Here is a 22,870-nt window from a genome sequence, read left to right on the forward strand (position 1 = left end):
CACCACCCACCATAAATCACTCTTACCCACTGTGACCCACAGACCCGCCAAAACCCATTGTCATCAACTCTGACCCATGATTCACGCCCTCTTCTCTACTGACTAAAGAGTTTAAATAAAACAAGCCTATCACTCATCGGAGTTTGAATTTCTACGATCAATCGCTCAAGCATCGCACTAATACAACAACGGCGGATCTGACCTTTCTAATATAAATAAAATAGTTTGTTCGTGTGTCTGTGTGTCTACCATTGTGCGGCCTGTGGACGAGACGAGTGGACCGAAACTTTTCAAAATTTGGTCATGGGTAGCTTGGTCTAGGCCCCAGACCAAGACGAAGAGTTTTTTTTTTTTAATTCCTTACTATGGGGTCTCCAGGAGACGTTTACCGGGACCGGCCTGGGGACCAGACAAGTCGACCGAGAGTTACCAAATTTTGGTCAAAGATACCTCGGTCCAGGTCCCACACCAAGGCAAAGCTTTTTCGAAAAAATTCGAACCTGGGGGTCTCAGGGGGGCGTTTACCGGGACATGTAAAAGTAGTAGAAAATGACCGATATCAGTGTCGATTTCATAGTTTTCACGGTCGCTGAGATCAATGGTGAAACTCCGATCGCATTAACTTCCAAATTCACCGTATTCTGCTACGGGCCGTGGGTCAATGGGAAGGGGGATACCGAAACGTACAAGTAATCCAAAATTACCGATATTAGTGTCAAATCCATAGTTTTCGCGGTTGCTGATATCAATGGTGACACTACCATTAGCGATGACTTTCAAATTCATCCACCGTTGTATGCGGGCCTTGGGTCACCAGAGGGGGAATTCCGAGACATGTAAAAAAATAATCGAAAATGACCGATATTAATGTCAAATTCATAGTTTTCGGGGTAGCTGAGCTCATTGGTGAAACTCAAGACCGCGTTTACTTTCACATTTAGCCCCCATCAGATAAGAAACGGGGGCATTATGAAGGGGATCACGAGACATGTAAAAATAATCCACAATGACCGATGTCAAATCCGTAGTTTTCGCGGTGGCTGAGATCAATGGTGATACTTTCATTAGCGATGATTTTCAAATTTAGCCACCATTGTATGCGGGCCGGGAGTCACCGGGGGTGGAGAATTGCGAGACATGTAAAACTAATGGAAAAAGACCGATATTAGTGTCAAATCCATAGTTTTCGCTATCGCTGAGATGAATGGTGATACTTCCACAGGCGTTGACTTCCAAATACAGCCCCCATCGGCTGCGGACCAGAGACATTGTTTTTTTTTTTTTAAATTGGAACCAGAGGATTATAGGGATTTTTACCGGCATATGTAAAAAGTAGTAGAAAATGGCAGATGTTAGTGTCACATTCATAGTTTTCGTGGTATTAGTTGGGGGTTGGTGGGGGCCAGAGGAGATTGTTTCACAATACGAACCAAGGGGGTTGAGGGGGCGTTCACCGAAACATGTAAAAGTAGTAGAATTTGTGTCGAATCCATATTTATCGGGGTTGCTCAGGCGTATAGTGACACCCCCGATAGTGTTTACGTTCAAATTCAGCCCCATCGGCCTTCCCAATGAAAACACATGTACGTTGTTGGATATATATTCACACAAAATATATCCAATGTTAGAAATGTTTCTTAATTGTTTTCCCGTTGTTCAGTTTGTTTACATTGATATTTTATCTGATCCGTGCGAAGAACGGGCATAACAGCTAGTACGAAATGGTAAAGTGTTTGTTATGGACCAAATTACAATGAATTCAATTATATAGATAATTATTATAATTATAACTAATAAATATTTCCTTGTTGAATCATAGAGCTCCTCCGTGGCTAAGCGGTTAGCGTACGCGCCTTTGGCGTGAGAAACCCGGGTTCGATTCCCGGCGGGAGCTCATGTGGTTCGGATTCCACGTTAATCAGCAGGTCCATGTCTCATATAGCCTCGCTGCTGACCGGGACGTAAAACCCCAAAAGCAACTCAAAATCAAATCAACTTGTTGAATTATACATATATTTCAGTGGAAAAATGAATACAATTTAAAAGTCCCAAATCAACGTAAAGTAGACCAACGTAAAGGAAAAATGTATAAAATTTTCCATATAATTAAGCTTACAAAATTTCCATGTAATTAAGCTAAATTCCCATTTTTGTGTCGTTTTGTGCGCCTATTTCCTCGTTTTCTGTGTCACTGAAAATGGGTCAATGTTATCCTACAAATATGGCGAAACAAGTTAATGCTGTTCCGTCAGGAACGATTTCGAGGTCGTTTCTTTCACATCGTCTTGTACGTGTTTTCTACCGTTTTGTAAGCCTATTTCCACGTTTTGTGAATCAATGGTAGTGGGTCAAAATGGACATTCAATGTGGGAAGAAAACTGATCCACTCTCCCACCAGTATCGAATTTCAGGGTCGCTTTTTTCGCATTGTTTAGTGCATATTTATACCGTTTCTGCGCATACTTTCACGTTTTGTAGGCCAACGAAAGTGGGTCAAAGGTGACCTACAAATATGGCAGAGAAAGACATATTTATTCCCCTTTCAAGGTCCATTTTGACCCTCTTCCACTGATGCACAAAGCGACACAAATCATGTATAAAAAGTGTGAAGGAAACGACCTCATTTGATGGTGACGGAACAGCATTAAGTTATTCCGCTATACTTGTAGGCCATTTTGACCCATATTTGTTGTCGCACTAAAGTGGAAATAGGAGCACAAAACGGTACAAAGCAGGCACTATACGATGCGAAAGAAACGATCCCCCAAATTCGATAGTGGCGGAACAATGGCTCTACTTTCTCACACATTGATGGAGCATTTTGACGCATTTCTGGTGATGCTCAAAACGTGGAAGTAGGCGAACAGAACGGTACAAAATACACACTAAACGATGCGAAAGAACTAACCCCGAAATTCGATAGTGGCGGAATAGTGAGCTATTTAACTCCCACTTTAAAGGCCCGTTTAACTCACTTCCGGTAACGCACAAGACGAGGAAGTAGGCACAGAAAACTTTTTAAAAAATAATCACTAAACGCTGCTACAGAAAACGACCTAGAAATTCGATAGTGTCGGAACAATGGGTCATTTTGGTCACACTTTGGACGTCCATTTTCACACACTTCTGGTGACGAGCAAAACGTGAAAATAAGAGCACGAAACGGCACGAAACATTCACTACTCGACGCGAAAGGAAGGACCACGAAATTCGGTAGGTATAGTGGCGGAGCAGTGGGTCATTTTCGTCCCACCTTCGAGGCCCATTTTGACCGTCTTCCAGTGACGCACAAAACGTCGAAATACGCGCACAAAAGGGTATGCAATGTGAAATTAACGACCTCGAAATTCGATAGTAGCGGAACTCTTGGTCATTTTCGTCCCATCTTGGAAGCCCATTTTGACCCACTTACGGTGACGAACAAAACGTGGAAATAAGGACACGAAACAGCACGAAAATCCACTAGTCGATGCAAAAGGAAGGATATCGAAATTCAGTAGTGGCGGAACTCTTGGTCATTTTCATCCCACCTTCGAGGCCCATTTTGACCATCTTCCAGTGACGTACAAAACGTCGAAATAGGCGCACAAAAGGGTACGTGATGTGAAATTAACGACCTTGAAATTCGATAGTGACGGAACAGTGTGTCATTTTCGTCCTACATTGGCAGCCCATTTTGACCCATTTCTGGTGACGCACGAAACGTGGAAATGGGGGCACGAAACAGCACGAAAATTCAGTAGTCGATGCGAAAGGAAGGATATCGAAATTCGGTAGTGGCGGAGCAGTGGGTCATTTTCGTCCCACCTTCGAGGTCCATTTTGACCGTCTTCCAGTGACGCACAAAACGTCGAAATCGACGTACAAAAGGGTACGCGATGTGAAATTAACGACCTCGAGATTTAATAGTGGCGGAACTCTCTGTCATTTTCGTTCCATCTTGGAAGCCCATTTTGACCCACTTCCGGTGACGCACTAAACGTTCAAATAAGGGCACGAAACGGCACGAAACGTTCACTAATTGATGCGAAAGGAAGAACCTCGAAATTCGGTAGTGTCGGAGCAGTGGGTCATTTTCGTCCCACCTTTGAGGTCCATTTTGACCGTCTTCCAGTGACGCACAAAACGTCGAAATCGACGTACAAAAGGGTACGCGATGTGAAATTAACGACCTCGAGATTTAATAGTGGCGGAACTCTCGGCCATTTTCGTCCCATCTTGGAAGCCCATTTTGACCCACTTCCGGTGACGCACGAAACGTGGAAATGGGGGCACGAAACAGCACGAAAATTCAGTAGTCGATGCGAAAGGAAGGATATCGAAATTCGGTAGTGTCGGAGCAGTGGGTCATTTTCGTCCCACCTTCGAGGCCCATTTTGACCGTCTTCCAGTGACGCACAAAACGTCGAAATCGACGTACAAAAGGGTACGCGATGTGAAATTAACGACCTCGAGATTTAATAGTGGCGGAACTCTCGGCCATTTTCGTCCCATCTTGGAAGCCCATTTTGACCCACTTCCGGTGACGCACGAAACGTGGAAATGGGGGCACGAAACAGCACGAAAATTCAGTAGTCGATGCGAAAGGAAGGATATCGAAATTCGGTAGTGTCGGAGCAGTGGGTCATTTTCGTCCCACCTTCGAGGCCCATTTTGACCGTCTTCCAGTGACGCACAAAAATTCGAAATAGGCGCACAAAAGGGTACGCGATGTGAAATTAACGACCTCGAAATTCGATAGTAGCAGAACTCTCGGTCATTTTCGTCCCATCTTGGAAGCCCATTTTGACCCACTTCCGGTGACACACTAAACGTGGAAATAAGGGCACGAAACGGCACGAAACATTCACTAGTTGATGCGAAAGGAAGAACCTCGAAATTCGGTAGTGGCGGAGCAGTGGGTCATTTTCGTCCCACCTTTGAGGCCCATTTTGACCGTCTTCCATTGACGCACAAAACGTCGAAATAGACGTACAAAAGGGTACGCGATGTGAAATTAACGATCTCGAGATTCAATAGTGGCGGAACTCTTGGTCATTTTCGTCCCATCTTGGGGACTCATTTTAACCCACTTCCCATGACGTACAAAACGGAAGTAGATGCACAAAACGGCACAAAACGATGTGAAGGAAACAATCTGGAAATTCATTGGTGGCGGAAGAGCAATAACTTGTTCCGCCATATTTGTAGGCCCATTTTGACCCACTTCAGGTGATGCACAAAATGTGGGAATAGGCGCATAAAGCAACACAAAACACGCACAAAAGATGCAAAACAAAGTACCTTGAAATTCGTTGGTGGCGGAACAAGTTAATGACGCCGGTGAGCACCAATATAAGTATATACTGTAGTTCTTACCAGTTGGCGCGGTGGGTCAGTGGTAGAGCGTTCACCTCCGGTGCTTGAGGTCCCTGGTTCGATCCCAGCTCGCGCAGTTTGTACTTTGTGGTGGACAAACACCGTGCTCGTGGATTTTCTCGGGGTTCTCCCACTTTCTTCATTTCATTCATTTCCTATCATCACCGTCTCCTTTAGCCTATCAGGCATAAGCGTGAGACGTAAAACTAAAGATTTCTTATCATTTTTTGTAGTTCTTACCATCAAGGCTGAGAACTGCACGGTCCAATTTTTTAGCCAATGTAGAAGCCAACCGGAATAGTGATGTCAACCGACTCGGCTTGGTTCAACTGAGCGTACAGCTTGAGCTGGCTTGGTTGGGATTACCCATCGACTGGGTTCAATTGAGCCAATGGCTTAAACCGGCTCGGTAAAGACGAGTCATCGGCTCGGCTCGATTGGAGCCAATGGGTCGAACCAGCTCCGTTGAAACGAGTCCATAGGCTGGGTTCGAGTCAGCTCAACTGAGCCGATGGCTCGAACGGGCTCGGTTGGGGTAAGCAATCAGCTCGATTCGGCTCGGCTCGTGTGAGCCATCGGCTGGAGCTGGCTCGGTTGGATGAGCTGTTGGCTCGGCTCACTTCTCGGTTCGGCTCGATAAGTGAATAAGCTGTGAGCGAGCCGCTTGAGCTGTTGACAACCCTAAACCCGGGTCGAGCAGTTTTGAACATGTTTGGCTGGAGTCCCATAACTTCTAACAATTTTTGGCTCGAGCCCGAATACTTGCTCCTCCTGAACTCAAACCAAGAACCTCGTGACCGATGTCCTTGCCTCCTGAAGATTTCTTGACGACCGAGATCGACAGTCAACTAATTTTTAGTATTCCGATACAAACCGCCTATATTCCATGTTTATACAGGTACACGGTGTTATGATGATAATTAATTATAGTAGTAGTAGTAGTATCATTGATTATTATATTGTCTATGTAGGATACTTGAAGATAGTAGTACTTGGAACTACACAAAGGATTTAGCTCGAATTGGCTCGACTCGACTGGAAACTCGATCCGAATTCGAGTCGAGTTGGGGGAAATTTTTCGAGCCTAGATCTCAAGTCGAGCTCAAAGATGTCTGCTTCGAGTCGAGTCGAGCTTTAAAGAAAACTCGCTCGAACTCGCTGGTGCCCATTCCTATTATATGCATGACGGGCATATAGAGTTCTTTCGAGGGGGATAGAACCGTAAACATAATATATTTTAAAAAAATACTTAGTTTTCTGGCTTTCTTCCCAGGGGGGGGGGGAGGGATGGTAGGTATCCAGCATTTCTTATAAGTACCTTATTTAAAATATGTAAAACAGTAACAAGTGGACAACACAATACACACACATCTTCTTATCTTCAGTTTTAATTGCTGATTTCAATTGCAATTAACAATTACAATTAACAATTACAAGTTTCAATTGTCAATTGCAATTAACAATTAAATGTTTCAATTGCACCCTTTGCAATTGACAATTAACAATTAAAAGTTTCAATTGCCTGGTGACCAATTAACAATTAACAATTGACGAAAATTTAATTGCAAATTTTATGATTGAATTCAATTGCAATTGAAATTAATTGTCAATTACAAATTGAAATCAATTGCAATTGAAATCAATTGCAATTGATTTTCAGAGCAATTACTTTCAATTGATTGATCAATTGCAATTGATTTCAATTGATTTTGCCCAACACTGTGGACTATCCCATTGACTTTGCTGAATATTTAATTGCGCCGGGTTTTATTATTCAAATTCCCTCTCTGCTCGTATTTTTCAATTTTCACATAAATATCTGGCTTATCAAAATTAATAATTATTAACACCGGCTAATAACATTAAAAGGTGTAGTCAGTGTATACAATGTAGATCATCTGTGTTAATGAGATATTTCCATTAGTGATTAATAAATGAAACATAGTTTATCATAGTGATAGTCTTTCTTTTAGGGATACATGTATTTATGTTGGTGACGCATTTTATTTTTGACAGAGGAGGCGCGTTCAGATTTTGATGGTTGAGGAGAGCCTCAACTCCAAAAAGTTTGAAAACCCCTAATGTACCTTATTATCATTATTACTGATTGAAAATAATGTTTTAGAAGTATACTGTATCACTCTTGGCATTCTTCTCTCGCTCCTTCATTAAAAAAAAAAAAAAAAAAAAAAAAAAAATACAACATATGGTCTTTGTAATTGTCTTCAATACCTGCTCCATGAATAAATTAAATCATATTTTGATCACTCTGCATACACACACTAAGCCACTGGCATCAGCCAAAACTCACCACTTAGGTCTCAGGGAACACAACTTTGAAAAACACATTTTAAGTGTTAGGGTATTTCCATTTTAAATTTGAGTACAGCTCACTAAGATTACTAAAAATCAAACGTTTTCTCTCATATAATTTCTTCTAAACTCACATCATTTATCCCTGGTCAAATTCTGGAATGTTCATTAGAGTGATAAAATCTTTTTACTAATTCAATAGCTTCAGGACTCCTACTACTAGGTTCTGCTTCTGCTTAAAAAAGAGCCAGGGATTATTTTGAATTTGTATATTATTTTTGAACTTTTAAATTTTTTCCATTTTTTTAATTACTGACTTTTCTGTTTTATATTAAGCCTTTTTACAGAATTTATGAGCCCTGTCTACTTTTATTTGAAACTACAAGAGTCGTTCAAGGTTGACCGGGATTTTCGCACGTAAATCATCGATGAATAGCCGAATTATGATGAAACTTGAGAGTGACGTAAAGTATTCCTTCTCGAGTAACTAGCGCCCGGCATGACGTATTTGGCACATGCGCAGCAGTTGCAGCAAACATGGCGGCAAGCAGTGTGTCTGTGGCTGTAGAGCAGCGGTGTGTAATCAAATTTCTTGTGAAGGGGAAAGTTAAACCAGCTGAGATTTTCCGAAGATTGCAAACACAGTATGGTGAACAAACGAACTCACGGATAAGAGTGTACGAATGGAGTGAACTGTTTCGCGAAGGACGGGAGCTGGTGACAAATAAAGAACATGGACACATTCGCCTGACTGCAGTCACACTAGTGAATATAGCACGTGCTGAGCACAATTAATGCCCAGTATAACTTCATTGTTGAGTGGTGCTGTACGAAAGTTCATTCGCAAGAAAAGACTTGGGATGTTGTCTGAAAATGTCATTCTTCTCCATGACAATGCCCGTTCTCTCACGGCCAATGTGGCAACAACAACTCCGGCTGAAATGCGCTGGGAAGTTCTGCCCCATCCCCCCTACAGTTCAGATTTAGCTTCCAGTGATTTTCATTTGTTTGTACCCCTTAAAGACCATCTGGGAGGGAAGAAATTCACGACAGATGAAGCAATGCGGAACGATGTCCTCCAGTGGCTACAACAACAACCAAGTTCTTTCTACGCCAAAGGAATCAGGGAGCTGCGACAACGATGGCTACGGTGCCTCGACGCGCACGCAGAATACTTTGTAACGCTGACATAGTTTGGTGCTTTTTGTGCTATTTGTTTCCTCTGAAGAAATAAAAGTCCCGGTCAACGTTGAACGACCCTTGTAACTGATATATGACTCTTTTAGGTCATTTTTATATATATATATACCAGGGCAGTTATAAAGTTCCCGGAATTTTATTGTAATTCTCTATTACCACATTTACTTATTAGCCTTAAATTAGGCTCGTGCGATTGGCGGAAACATTGACGGAAGGCCGCTTTTAGTATCTTCCGAAGTTCACAGCCATTGATTTAGTTCTGACTCTCCTTCATTGGCCAAACGGAAAAGGCATATTTTAGCTTCGGGAACAGCCGAACATCCGTTGATACTAAACTGTTTTTAAGGCTATCGAACTCTCTGAATCACATCTTTCACAATTTGCAAATGAACTTGATGTTTGTGCGTTGCGCTGACTGATCATCACACTTCTCGTACACTGCCTGTTATCATCTGTTCACACTTATCAAATTCATAATAGGCCACCTGACAAAATAAATGACAAAACTACAACATTCTGGGATCTTTTTGACTGCGCTGGTAATTGTACTAAAACTGTAATTTTCATTTTATCTGAAGAAAATAAGTCAACTTATTTCTATCTTTGAAGTAAGAAAAAAGAAGGAGAGATAAAAAAAAAAACATTCACTTTATCCCTGCTGAACATATCCTTTAGAATAACAATAAAAAGAAACATATTTTCTTATCTTTTTCTCTTTTGAAGATATTTCATTTGTGTTGAAATCAATGTATTATTTTAAACCATCAACAACTAAAAACTTCAGGATTTTTTCCGACCATGCACAGATACTTGCTGCTTTAAAAAACAGCATAAATTGCTAAACAAAACAGAAAGAATTTATTATCAATATATATATATATATATATATATATATATATATATATATATATATATATATATGTATGTATGTATGTATATATAAAGATACAAATCGTTTCCTTCGCTCTATTGATAAAAACCGTGAAATTCCAAAAGTTTAACAGACTGTACAACCTAAACTGCTTGAAATGGAGCAAAGAAACTATCTGCTCATTGAAATCCATAAAAAGAACAAACATGCTTTTACCGAAAGCTGAGATCATGGATGCCACTGTGTAGTTGAACTGACATGCAAGGACCCTTCAGAAGTTAAACTCATTCTTCCTCGGTGTGAATCCTCAAGTTTACGTTACACAATACAATATACAGTAACAAGAACCTTTCCCATCCGGCTGATCCACAAGTTTATTTGTGACTGAACAATCGCTGAATATTGTCTGTGTGTTCTATCTTTCGGACACCCGATATAAAAGTTCATATTTGGTCTAGGAATTAATTCGTGCGGTTGGTACGCACACATTGAAGCTGTAGTACAAACACAAAATACATAAATACCTTAAGAAAAATATTGTCCATCGCTAGTCACCACTTTCGCCCATCTGTCAGGCAATGTACGGATTCCGTGGCGAAAGAAGTCCTCATCCTTGGAAGCGATCCAGTCAGAGACCCATGTTTCGATATCTTCTGAAGAAGTAAACCGCTGTCCAATCAAATCGTTGTTCATGCAATCGAACAAGTAGTAGTCCGAAGGAGCAACGTCTGGTGAATACGGCGGGTGGGGTAAAACTTCCCATCCGACATTTTCTAAATAGGTTTTGACCGGTTTTGCGACATGTGGGCGAGCGTTATCATGTTGAACAATAAGTTTATCATGTCTGTTCTCCCATTCTGGTCGTGTTCTGGCCAGAGCTTGCTTCAAACGCATTAATTGTCGTCGATAACGTTCTCCATTCATAGTTTCACCCGGTTGCAGCAGCTCATAGTACACCACACCTTTCATATCCCACCATATGCACAGCATAGCCTTTGCACAGTGAATATCTCGTTTTGGTTGTGATGGACCTGGTTCACCTGGTTTCACCCAGGCCTTTTTTCGTTTAGGGTTCTCGTAATGGATCCACTTCTCATCACCCGTAATAATTCGATGCAGAAACCCCTTTCTGCTCTGTCGTTGAAGCAGCAATTCGCAAATGGTTTTTCGTCTTTCAACGTCTCTGTCTTTCAATTCATGTGGAACCCAATGTGACATCTTTTGAATCATTCCCATGGCTTTCAAGCGTTTGGAAACTGTTGTTTGATCAACGCCTAATGCTGCTGCAAGTTGTTCCTGCGTTTGACACGAATCCTGCTCGAGCAATGCTGTCAATTCTTCGTCTTGAAATTTTTTTGGCTGTCCAGCTCGCTCTTGGTCTGCCAAGCCGAAATCACCACTTCTAAACCGTGCAAACCACTTCTGACACGTTCGCTCAGCTAGAGCATGGTCACCATACACTTCCACCAAAATACGATGACTTTCAGTCGCACTTTTCTGCATGTTAAAGTAATGCAGCAGGACACCCCGCAAAAACACTTTATCAGGCACAAATTGCGCCATGTTCACTTAACTACAAACTGGTGTTGTTGACGCTTTAATCCACTGCCCTATACTACGAACGATACGCGATGACAGGGGTTTGCAACACATGTGTGGATACACGGAACTGTGGAACACTCCGTTCGTTGCGCCATCTCTTGTCCACCCGCACGAATTAATTCCTAGACCAAATATTTAACTAACTAACTAACGAACTTAAAGAGTTTGAAGGCTTCTTTTCTTAGTAATAGTTGTGCACTACATAATGTGCAGAAAAACTATTGTAATGAATGTATTATATATTTTTCTCCATTGATTCATAGACTTTTCGTTTTATTCCAGAATAATTTTCAAATGATGAACGAATGAAGGATAATGACAAATCACAGGACATCACTGATTGTAAACGGCTAAGTTCAGATATCTTAGTACAACTGAACGTAACAAAAATATCGATAATGACGACACAACATTTAATTATTGACGTTATTGTTTTTCAGTGCTTATAATTAAAGCATCCCATCTCTTGTCCAACTTTCCTCTGCCCAAATTAAAGATTGGATTATATGTTCTTATTAATTTGCTTCCAAAAATATTTCTATTGATTGCAGATGAGTCTCTTCATATTCTTACTCCCGCCATTACACTCTTGTAGATGTGTGCATGAACACAAGTGGAAGATATGTTCTCTGTGCCCCGGATATGTTCTTTGATTCTCCTAGAAATATTCTTGCCTAAAATTGATTGCCAGAACGCTGAACTGTAAATTAAGATGAAAAATGTTTTTTCTTCTAATAATTTTTAACACCGAAAGGGATTTTTAAAATTGCTACCAGACCTTAGTGAAAATTTGATTTCCGGTTTTTCGGCTTTTTTATAAAGTTTGTGTGAAATACTTAGTCACATAGGGAGTGGGGCTCATTTTTTATTTTCAGATAGCTGACTGAGCTTCTTTGTGGAATTTCCAAGCCAATTTCTCCCATTTATTCAACATGTTTACGTCAGAACTATATTTCTGACACAACTGAAATAAAATTTTAATGTATTTTGTAACCTCTTGTTTCTGTGAAAATATCACGCATGCTTTTAGGAACAGCTGTATAGTTTTTCCAAACGTTAGCTTTTGTTGAATGGAAATTGTTTATGTACAAAATAATCGCAAGTAGGGTTTCCTTTATATATAAAAATAAATAAATAAATAAAAATAAAAAATCTTCTAATTTGAAATTGGATTATTGAATCTGTAAACATGTGGATTTAAGAAATTTATGTCGTAGTGTGATTCCTTTTATAAGGTGAATTTCAAGTTCTGATGTATGCTGTTAAATTCAGAAATGAGAACTAATGAACCTGTGTTGGCTTTGTAATTCGTCCTGCTGAAGAACTTTTAGTTTGAAGTGGTTTACGTCATTGTTGGCTACATGCGGACACAACGGACCTAATAAAAGAATTCGCTACTATGCGGTTAGTTTAGCAGCGTAGTCTTCGATATTCGCTCTGAGAAAGAAGTGAGTTTTGATTACGAAACTATTTGCGGAAGCACGTTTTATTGGATACTTCAAGTAATGTACCATCAGTTCTAAAGGGGACACCACACTCGCACTATCTGATGTCCATTTAACGAGTTTCTGTATACTGTAATATTTTGTATAGGTAGAGTCAATAATGAACCAGGAATCTAGCCCCTCACCTATTTACAAAGCAAATATATGAGAATTTCCTTTATGACCAAGGTTGAAGGAAAATACGTTTCATACGGGAACCCCTTTGCTCATGGCAGCCACCGGGGTGTCTTGTAGCGACATCAGGTTATGGTCCTAGGAAACCTCCTCGACTTATGGCACCCTCGTAAGGAATGGTTTGTGTTGAGGAATCCCCTTGGCTTCAGAGCAGCCTGAAGGGATGTTAGGACAGGTAGAGCCCCTTAGTCCAGTGCCACCTCCAGAGCTGTTGTGGGTAGGCGGTCAATGGTCAACTGGTGCCACCTTCCTCTGTGGTTCCTCTTCTTTCTATTCCCCTCGTGTCTTCCTTTTCTGTGCATCGTCTGACTGTTTATAAACGTTAGCACGTGTCGCCTATCGACATGTGCTCATGTTGTGATACGGCGATCCTTACAATAGACACAAAATTTATACTAAAATTACATAATTTAAAGACGGAGTAATAAACTTAGTAAGGTACGGCTACACTGAACCTTACAATGCTTTCGAAGATGTTATCTGTTCAGTGAACTGGATCACGTCACAGAGCCTCTCATAGAAGAACTTACTTTTCTGAAATATCTGGAATATTAAAGTAATAAAAAATAGGGTCATACACTGTAGTTATTAAAAGCAATTACTTGTAGACGGATTTATAAATTTGAGATGTTAAATACGAGTGGGATGCTCCCACTTAGGATAATTGATTAATGTATTCGAATATCGACCTTGAAATAATCTTAATCTACATTGTAATATTATTAAGGTTAGTAAAATTCTTTGTTGTGATATAATATGTTCCTCATGTTCTATAAGCAATTATATTAATTCATGCTTCAGTATTCACTATATATATGAGTAGGATTAATTTAGTTGCGTACCTGGATGGCAAACACAATATACCCTGTCACTGCAGTTGAGTCATCGGATAAAACATCTTCCATTGACCTGAGAGTGCTTCCTAAGTAGACGTTGATGAACTGAGTAGGCAAGAGCCCAACAAATGTGGCAACAATGTACTTCTGCGTCGTTATGCTGCTTATCTAGACATTCAACAAAGAAAAATAGATAATTCACATTCATATTTATTCTATATATAATTTTAATCTTACGCTACAGATAAAAAATATATTTACTTCATGCGTTAAATGCTACTTCGATGTAACAACAAACTGAGGACGCTGATGGACTCGATATTTTGTACTAAATCAATAAATTTTAGTAAAATCTGAATGGCTTATTTCTCCTCTCAGGATCCTCTGAGTTTGTATATTTAACTTGAAATGAAGGATGTAAACGAAGCAAGCAATCCTTAAGCTTAGCGGAAATGTGTTGTATCCCCTGTATTCAAAGGCTTGACGTCATGTGGGATATCCGATGGATAAAAATTTAAGAAGATCCATAAGGAGTGTGAAACCATCCTCCCCTCCAGTCCCTCTCCGGTTCGATATCACTGCCAAATTACTAACTATATACGAATTTGCTAACAGCAGTCGCACCTTGAAAGAGCAACCAAAATTCACTAAATGCTTTAACATCTTAGCTCCCAAAGTTACCTCTAGTTCTCCTACGAACATGTCAAACAATGTGCTCTTGTATTGGGTAGAGTTCCGTAAAGGTAACATTTACGTTTTGTTCTCTAACGTAAGCTAAAAATACATATTAATCAGTAACCATTTAAAAGTCTTCAATACAAAACATATATGCATGTGTTATGTTAGTGTGTACGACCAACTGAAAAAAAAAAAAAAAAAAAACCTTGCAAAATGAAAATAAATAAGAAGAAAATCAAAGTGATAAAGTGCACAAGAGCAGGACAGGAAGGGGCAAACATATGGCTAGAGGGAGAGAAAATCGAAGACGTTAGGACTTTCCCCTATTTAGGAAGTATAATATGCTCAGACGGAAGAAGTGGAAAAGACATAAGTTCAAGAATAGCACAGGCTAAACAAGCATTCAACAGGAAAAGAGGACTGCTAACATCAAGAAATGTGTCGTTGGACGTTCGGAAACGATTTATTAAGACCGTGGTATGGAGCGTGGCGCTTTAGAGATCAGAGACGTGGACATTGAGAAAAACTGGAATATCGAAGCTGGAAGCATTTGAAATGTGGTGTTGGCGCAGAATGCTGTGCATCTCATGAACCGAAAGGAAAAAGAATGAAGACGTACTAAAGGAAGATAATGAAGGACGACAGATCATGAAGATAATAGGAAAAAGAAGAAACAGCATGTTTGGCCATCTTATTCGGCACTCCAATTAGATCACTGTGCTAATAGAGGGAAAGGCAGAAGGAAAACCAGGGAGAGGAAGACCAATGATAGAATATCTAAATGCAGTTATGAAGAAGAGACCTTATCAAAGTCTGAAACAGCTCTCCCAAGGGAGAGAAAACTTTAAAATTTCCATGTCGTCCACCAAGCTATGGTTGAGGTAAACAAGAAGATGTAAGTGTGTAAGTGTAATTTATTCTTATGTTATATTATCGTGTTTATTTAATGTGAATTCTCATGTGCATTTTTGAAATGTATCTGAAAAAAGCTATTTTATGCTATTAAATGATAAGAATGTACAGTTATGTTGTTCTCAAGACCTTTAACTTGTTTTCCTCTCCTTCGCCTCTCAAATGAGGGCTTTTTTAGAAAACTGAAATACAAAGTACAATCCCTGTTGCTTCAATTTTATAGTTTCATAGCGTATACAAATATTGAAAGGAAGTGCTTCAACTTTCAGTTGTACGTCAGAACTAGCATTCTTTTAGTTGTTGTCAATATCATTACATAAAGTTTTGGTATCTGATGTAAACACTAACCGATGGCTCTTTGGTACGTGGGTGTGCCAACGTTGTAATGTATATCATTATTAAACTATGCGGTAGTTAAGCCGATTTTAACGAGGAATGACAAATGAACATACAGCCAGTGGCAGCGATAGTGGTCCCGCAAATCCCGCAGTGGGGAAATTAACAATTTATTCTAACGACCCACGGTTAAGCCCTTAGGATAAGGAGAGGAATGATTAATTACAATAAATAATTGACAGAACTGGTAAAATGATAGTTGAGGAGGAAACGGGAGAACCCTGAAAAAAACAAAGAAAAAAAAGATAGTGATCTCCTCAATTTACAACACTCGACCCGCATAGAACTTGCCTTTTTTAGTTCTACGGCGTGGGAGGGAGCCAGTTTTGGCAGCACCAGCTATGGCAGCGTTTCCCAACCGGTGTGCCGCGAATGGACCGCTGGTGTGCCGCGAGGAAATCGAAACAAAATCATTAATTCTATAGCAACCAAATTGCAAGACAGGGAAAAATGTATATTTTTTTATTTCACATTACTATGAATTTCTACCATGGAAAAAATTATTGTAATTGCAATATATTTTTCTACATCTATTACTGTGTAGCAGACAGTATTTCGGCTCGTACACATTTCCACAGTTAGCTGCTTCAATTGAGAGTCATACTAACACCGAGAAATGGAAGCACTTGTACGGTACGCGTCAAGTGATCGTTCGTAGAACACTCATTCGCACGTGAATGACAGAACAACACTTTGTTCAACAGGTGTGTTTTGACTTCGACGCATCGCAAGCTGTGCGATTGCAATAATATGCACCGGTTTTGGTTAAAACAGCAAAGTTAAAAGCACAAGACATTTGTTTGTTCGTTCGTTATTTAGTGATCTTCGTTCTTAATGAAAGGTAGGATACAGTTTTCGAAAAAGAAAGCGTAGTTTTAACAATCTGAGTCCTATATTTCATTGCAATTGGTTTCTGTTAAAATTAGAATAAAAAATAAGCATAATGAATTAGGATAGGGGAAAACCAGTGATTAAACTTCCATGTCTGTGAGGAGATCAGTAATCACAGAAATAATTTGCCATGGTATTTTATATTTACAAATAATAATAATAATAATAATAATAATAATAATAATAATAATAATAATAATAATAATAATATCTATGAGTGTGCCGCGACAATTCAAGTTACACCCATAGTGTGCCGCAAGTTGAAAAAGGTTGGGAAACGCTGAGCAATGGTAACAAAAACAGATGCTATGAGAGTAGCTAATTCTGCAGATAAAAGAAATACGAGGATAAGGATTATAAAGCAAGATAAGTGGTGGGCATGGTGAAAAAAAAGGCATGTAAACAGCGATGTATGGAGAATACATGTGGAAAGAAACCTGAGCAAGAATACTAAGAAAGCAATATAAACTCTACTGCAATACACCAACTACTGAAGAAACAGTTATACTCTTCAGGGAAGAAGTTTACCGCAGAAGTCAGGGGTAATACAAATCAACTTAGACCTAGAACCAGTAATAATCTGAAATACGCCTGAAGTGGATTTGAGGTTTTGTTTTCTGTCCTTATACACAATGTTACAAAAAGTGTCTCAATATTTTCGGGACAGACTCCTCACATCCAAATAAAAATAAATTAAAGATAAATAAATAATAATAATAAAGTTCATATGGGCATGTGCTCAAAAGTGGATAGTTTCGGAGTTATAAGGTGATGAAAACGTGAACTTTAAAAGATCATGGCTCCACTACTGTGGGACCGATCGTAGTCGGGTCAAGACATCACTGAGGAACTGGTATGTGAACTATTCAAATATATCCATGTTTAAGAATGCTCCAGTACGTGCACACCAATATTTAGAGAGGTAGCTGGAGAGTGATCAAGTACTCTCAAACAGCCTCTCTGAAAATGATTGAGCAAATACCGGACGTTCTGAAAGATGGATATTTAGAAGTTCACATACAAGTTCCTCAGTGATGTCTTCACCCGACTACGATCAGTCCTATAGTAGTGGAACTACGGAGCTTTAAAGTTCAGTTTTTCACGTTTCCAGCACACTACAGATATGAAACTATTCACTTCAAACCACAGGTCCATATGAACTTTTTTTTTCCTTATTTTGATGTGAGAAATCTATAACCAAATTTTTGTAATACCTTGTATAACATTGAGGCTATCAAGACAAGGCTTCAAACCCCAACTGGCTGTAGTTGGCTCTCACATTTAGACTGTTCTATTTCTCCTCCACAAGACCATGCATCATGAACAAAAGGAGAAACTTTCCAATTTGAAATGAAATCTTTGAGTTTTACGGTTATGCCGGTTTGAGCCCATGGTTATGCCGGATAGGTTAAAGGAGGCGGTGATGATGAGTAATGAATGAAATGGTGGAATTAACAAAATGGGAGGAAACGGAAGAACCCCGAGAAAACCCACGCACACGGTATTTGTCCACCACAAAGTTCACTTGGCGGGGGCTGGGATTGAACCCGGAACCCCAAGCACCAGAGGTGAACGCTCTACCACTGAGCCACCGCAGCCCCGAGAAACTTTCCAATTTAATGCATGAGATACAAATGACATCATAACGAGAAACAACGATTTACAGGGGGGTTGAATGGATATAGGACGCCAAACGTATACATTTGGATGCAGATCCATTAATAAAGAGGCTACGTTGATAAAATATTTCCCAGTTGGAAATGACATGATACTCCTGAATCACTTCCTTACGAAGCCTGACCCCCTTAGCGGCTCAGACTACGCAGATCATAGCTAAAGGAGATGCACAACTACGGGACAGGACGTTTGGGCGCCACCATTTGGGCGCGGACGTTTTGGCGCGAGGTACATAGCAAAAAATCACAATTTACATATAAAGTAAGCTAGGCACTGAAAACTAAGCGCGAATCAAGATATATATATATATATATATATATATATATATATATATATATATATATATATATATATATATATATATATATACATTTCCTACATTTCTATCTTTATCTCACCTCATTTATCTGTATATTTTCTCCCTATCTTATTTATTCATCTAAATTAAATAGTTTAATGCGTTTGTGGCATTTGTTGCCTAACATCGTCATGGATTGATTTTTCGCTTGTTTACGATTCTTGTACTACTGATCTAATGATCTCATTTCTGTATTATATAAGAAAGCTAGGAAATGAAGGAATCAGACGATCTGTTAATAATTTTCTTAATGCTAATTAAAACATATTGATTTAATTTTTGTATTTTTTTAAAGTTAATAATTACATACTTATGAATATTAAAATTTGTTTTCTTTCGTATTATGTTTGCCAAACTCTTTTCTTCCTTAAGTGCAATAAAGAACTACCAATAAAAGATTTCCGCGCACTCGAGTTGAGGGAAGTGGCCCCGCGTAGCGTAGTCGCTAATGCTCTCGCCTTCGGTGCGAGTAATCCCAGGTTCGATTCCCGATGGGGGCATTCTGTCGAAAAATTGTAACACGCTCTTTGTCACACGCCAGCCACCCTGAATGAGGTTTTCCTGGATTTTCCTCATTGACACCAGGCAAATGCCGGGGTGGTACGTAATTTATAGGTCCAGGCCGCTTACTTCCTTTCCTTTCCCCGGATAGTGTGGAAATGGCCTTAGATGCCGAAAGCCCAGAAATCTAAATTCCTAAATCCTAATCGAGTTGAGGGAAAGATGTTGATACAGGGTGTCTAAGACACTGAGTTTAGGAACTGCAGTATGCCGTATTTCGGGTATCATTTTTTTTAAACATTCCAATATAAAAATCAAAACTTAACACACTTTTTTCCGTCCCATTGTAAGCATTTAATCTGCATTGAAGAAAGTAGAGAAAGGAAAAAAAAAGAAGATTTCAAAGTGAAAAATAATTGTTAAGTGTACATATATTGGTCATTTAGCCACTAGAAATGTGTTTGACATTTACACTTATCGCATAACTACAGTAGAAGTACCCCGAATTAATGGAATAGGTTCACTATGTATGTAATACAGGCAATCATATCTAGTCTGGTCTACTTAGCTTGAAAAGTTATCAAATAAAAAGCACACTTAACTTTGGCTGAAACTTAAATTTACAAAATTTAATTGTTAATTCAGTTTTTAGAATTTTGAAATTCCAGTATTTCTTGTATGTAAAACAAAATTCAGTATATTCAAGGACTTCCACTACAGTAGACACCTTGTGATATCTTGATTCGAGCTTAGTACTCAGCGCCTAACATAATGACTTTTTAATTTAACTCGCGCCCAAACGTCTGGCGCCCAAATGGCTTCGCGCCCAAACGGTGGCGCCCAAACGTCCGTGCCCAAACGCCACGTACCGCACAACTACAAGATTATTCTCAAGCAGTACTGATTACGGATAGACAAAGTAAAACAAAATTCGACTTCAAAATACGACAAGTTCAAACTGTATATGGAAGAATCTAAAATCAAATTTCAACGAGTAGCGAAGTAGCTCAAGAGCGTTGTGTAGAGCGTTGGCTTCGTATTCGCAAGGTCGTAGCTACTGAACAGGCCCTGGCAGACACCTTGCCAAATCCTTTCCATTGTTATTGTTTTGTTAGATATCCAGTATAAAATGGCCTCTGAGCTGCATCTGGTGATTCTTAAATAAATAAAATGAAGAAAAGAAAACAAAAGAAAGAAAGAGAAAGCAAGAAAGAAAGAAAGGATAGATGCAAATGTTTCGAGGGTGTGATTTTTTCCCGAATTTCCCAATTCAGGTGTATGACATAGGCATGTGAGTGATACCGTTGGAAAGGGCGCCTCATACGGAAGAAATGGACATATGAACATGATCCTAGGCTAAATAGTAATGTTGTAGGAAATTTTTATATTATGTACTATGTATATAAATCTATATATCTATATATTTTTGACCTTCGTCCAAATTTTGAAAAATCTTCCGTTATTTTTCAAGACATGAGACTGAAATTTCGTACACGCGTTGTGTACCTAATAAGTGATTTTCAGGTCCGTACGTGAAGTCAGGCCTGGGCGCATATGTTTTGAAAGAAAAAAACTATCGAAAGAACACCCGGTTTTCCCCAATTTTCGAATTTCTGGTTTACAATACGGACAAGTGAGTGGTACCATTGAAAAGGTTGCTTTATTCTATATATATAAAGGTATGATTCATGATCCTCCGATGAATAGTAAGGAAGCAGTAGCTGTTTAACTGAAAGTCTTAAAGTTTACCTCAGAAAGTGGAAATAATAAAAGGATCGCAAAGAAAAGTGAAAACAACGAGAAGTTTTCAAGCAAGAAAGAAAGAAACGAAAACAATTCCATTATTCAACCGAGTATATTGAATGATGCACGTCATTAGCTACGCAAAACTTCCATTTCAAGTAGTACGATAAAATTCTCTTGTTTGACAAGTAACCACAAAATATTTTACATTGTTAGCTGGCTGTGTTGATTCATTCTCCAACTGACGATTCGAAGCGGATTTGTTGTACACTTGCAGAGTGACAACTGTTGCTACGCACGAGCGTGAAACCGCCAATTACGCATTTACACTCACTCAACGTGTTTCATTCAACATTTATTCAATTCAAAAGCAAAGCCAATCAGCTAAAAGCTCATGCTGCGTGCGTATTAAAGCATAATCATATCATATATGTATGAAATCGACGCATACAAAAAAGGATTACAAGTCTTTTACCGTAATTGTAGTAAAATTGTCTACAGTTTCAACATAGAAACAGAATATCAATACACGCTGAACAAATTAGGATACATTGCATCCCAGAAATTGAGAGGGCTCTAATTCAATCCTCGGTTTCGGGTTCGATTCCCGGCGGGAGCTCATAAGCTTCGGATTCCACGTTAATCAGTAGGTCCCGTCTCATATAGCCTCGCTGCTGAAAAGGACGTTAAAATCAACTCAACTAAATCGTCGGTTTGGTGGAGTTTTCGTGTCTTCTTAGCACCGAGGCTGTGTGAGACGTGGACCTACAGTTAAAGTGGAATATGAACCATTATACTGCAATAAAGGCTCTCTCGGCAGGAATTGAACACGCGACCTTATGCACCAAAGACGTGCGCCTGCTAGCCATCAGACCAGCTGGGAGGCGATTCAATCATCGACGTAAGATTTACGAGATATTATTGCCATTGGCCGCCCTACGCCATTTAATTGATTCTTCGACTTGTATTTATGTTCTTTGTCAGCAGCGATCTCAAGCAGTAAAGGCAAGAGCGCTACCCACTGGACCAGAAAGAAGGGGTTAAACACCATTTAAGATATAGAGTAGTGTTCTACTGTAAAATGTTCGACACTTTGATACTTCTGGTAAACACAATTGAAATAATTTTACTCTATATTCATTTCTTTAAAAAAAAAATCAATAGTTCACGCATGCTTATGATTGACATCTATATTTTAAAGTATATTGTTGGGCTTACAATAATAATAATAATAACTAGCTACGTTAGTATGACAATGGGACTCAAAAAAAAGTAATAATATAATACTGTGCCACAACAAAACAAAAGAATAAATAAAAAAATGAAGTCCAGTGATATATATATACCTAGTTATTTCATAATGTTCAAGCACGCTCTCTTCGAAAATACACAATACTAAATTGATAAACAAAAACAAAGAAATAATAATAATCTACCTGAGACATGGATCAGTATTACTGTTCCAGGAACAGAGTTTTATTAGGGACATAATCCTAAAATAGCATGTGCTTGTAATATAAGAGGGGCGTCCAATAAGTTATCTACCAAGACAGGAAGGAATGCAGGTAGGCTCACCTGGTCACCACTATTTTTCCATGTAGTCTCCATGGAGGTCTCGCCGCCATTTTGTGGGCATCGAAGAAATTGCAGAAAAAAATTATATCTTTATCATGATCTGCAAACCGCTGCGAAACTGCCTGTTGGACCTTTTTGTCCGACGAAGAACATTGTCCCTGCAAGTGTTCGTTAACGTCTTCTCAGGATCCCAATGGTGGATCCAGGTTTCGTTAGCTGTTACCAGTTGAGCCAGGAATTTGTCCTGCTCTAACTTCTGGAAATCCAATAATTGTGGCGT

General features: G+C 39.3%; 1 protein-coding gene across 1 annotated transcript in view; it reads right to left on the minus strand.

Annotated features, from left to right (window-relative positions):
* Positions 1-22,870, minus strand: part of LOC145676075 (transmembrane protein 64) — a 66,304-nt gene that overhangs the window by 32,945 nt on the left and 10,489 nt on the right. Inside the window, exon 2 of the mRNA XM_081746945.1 lies at positions 13,866-14,027. Within this exon, the coding sequence (XP_081603071.1) occupies positions 13,866-14,027 (162 nt within the window). The remainder of the gene's footprint in view (positions 1-13,865; positions 14,028-22,870) is intronic.

The sequence above is a fragment of the Thermobia domestica genome, chromosome 18 (genome assembly GCF_964235325.1).
Source record: "Thermobia domestica chromosome 18, izTheDome1.hap1.1, whole genome shotgun sequence".
In the NCBI taxonomy this organism is placed as follows: Eukaryota; Metazoa; Arthropoda; class Insecta; order Zygentoma; family Lepismatidae; genus Thermobia; species Thermobia domestica.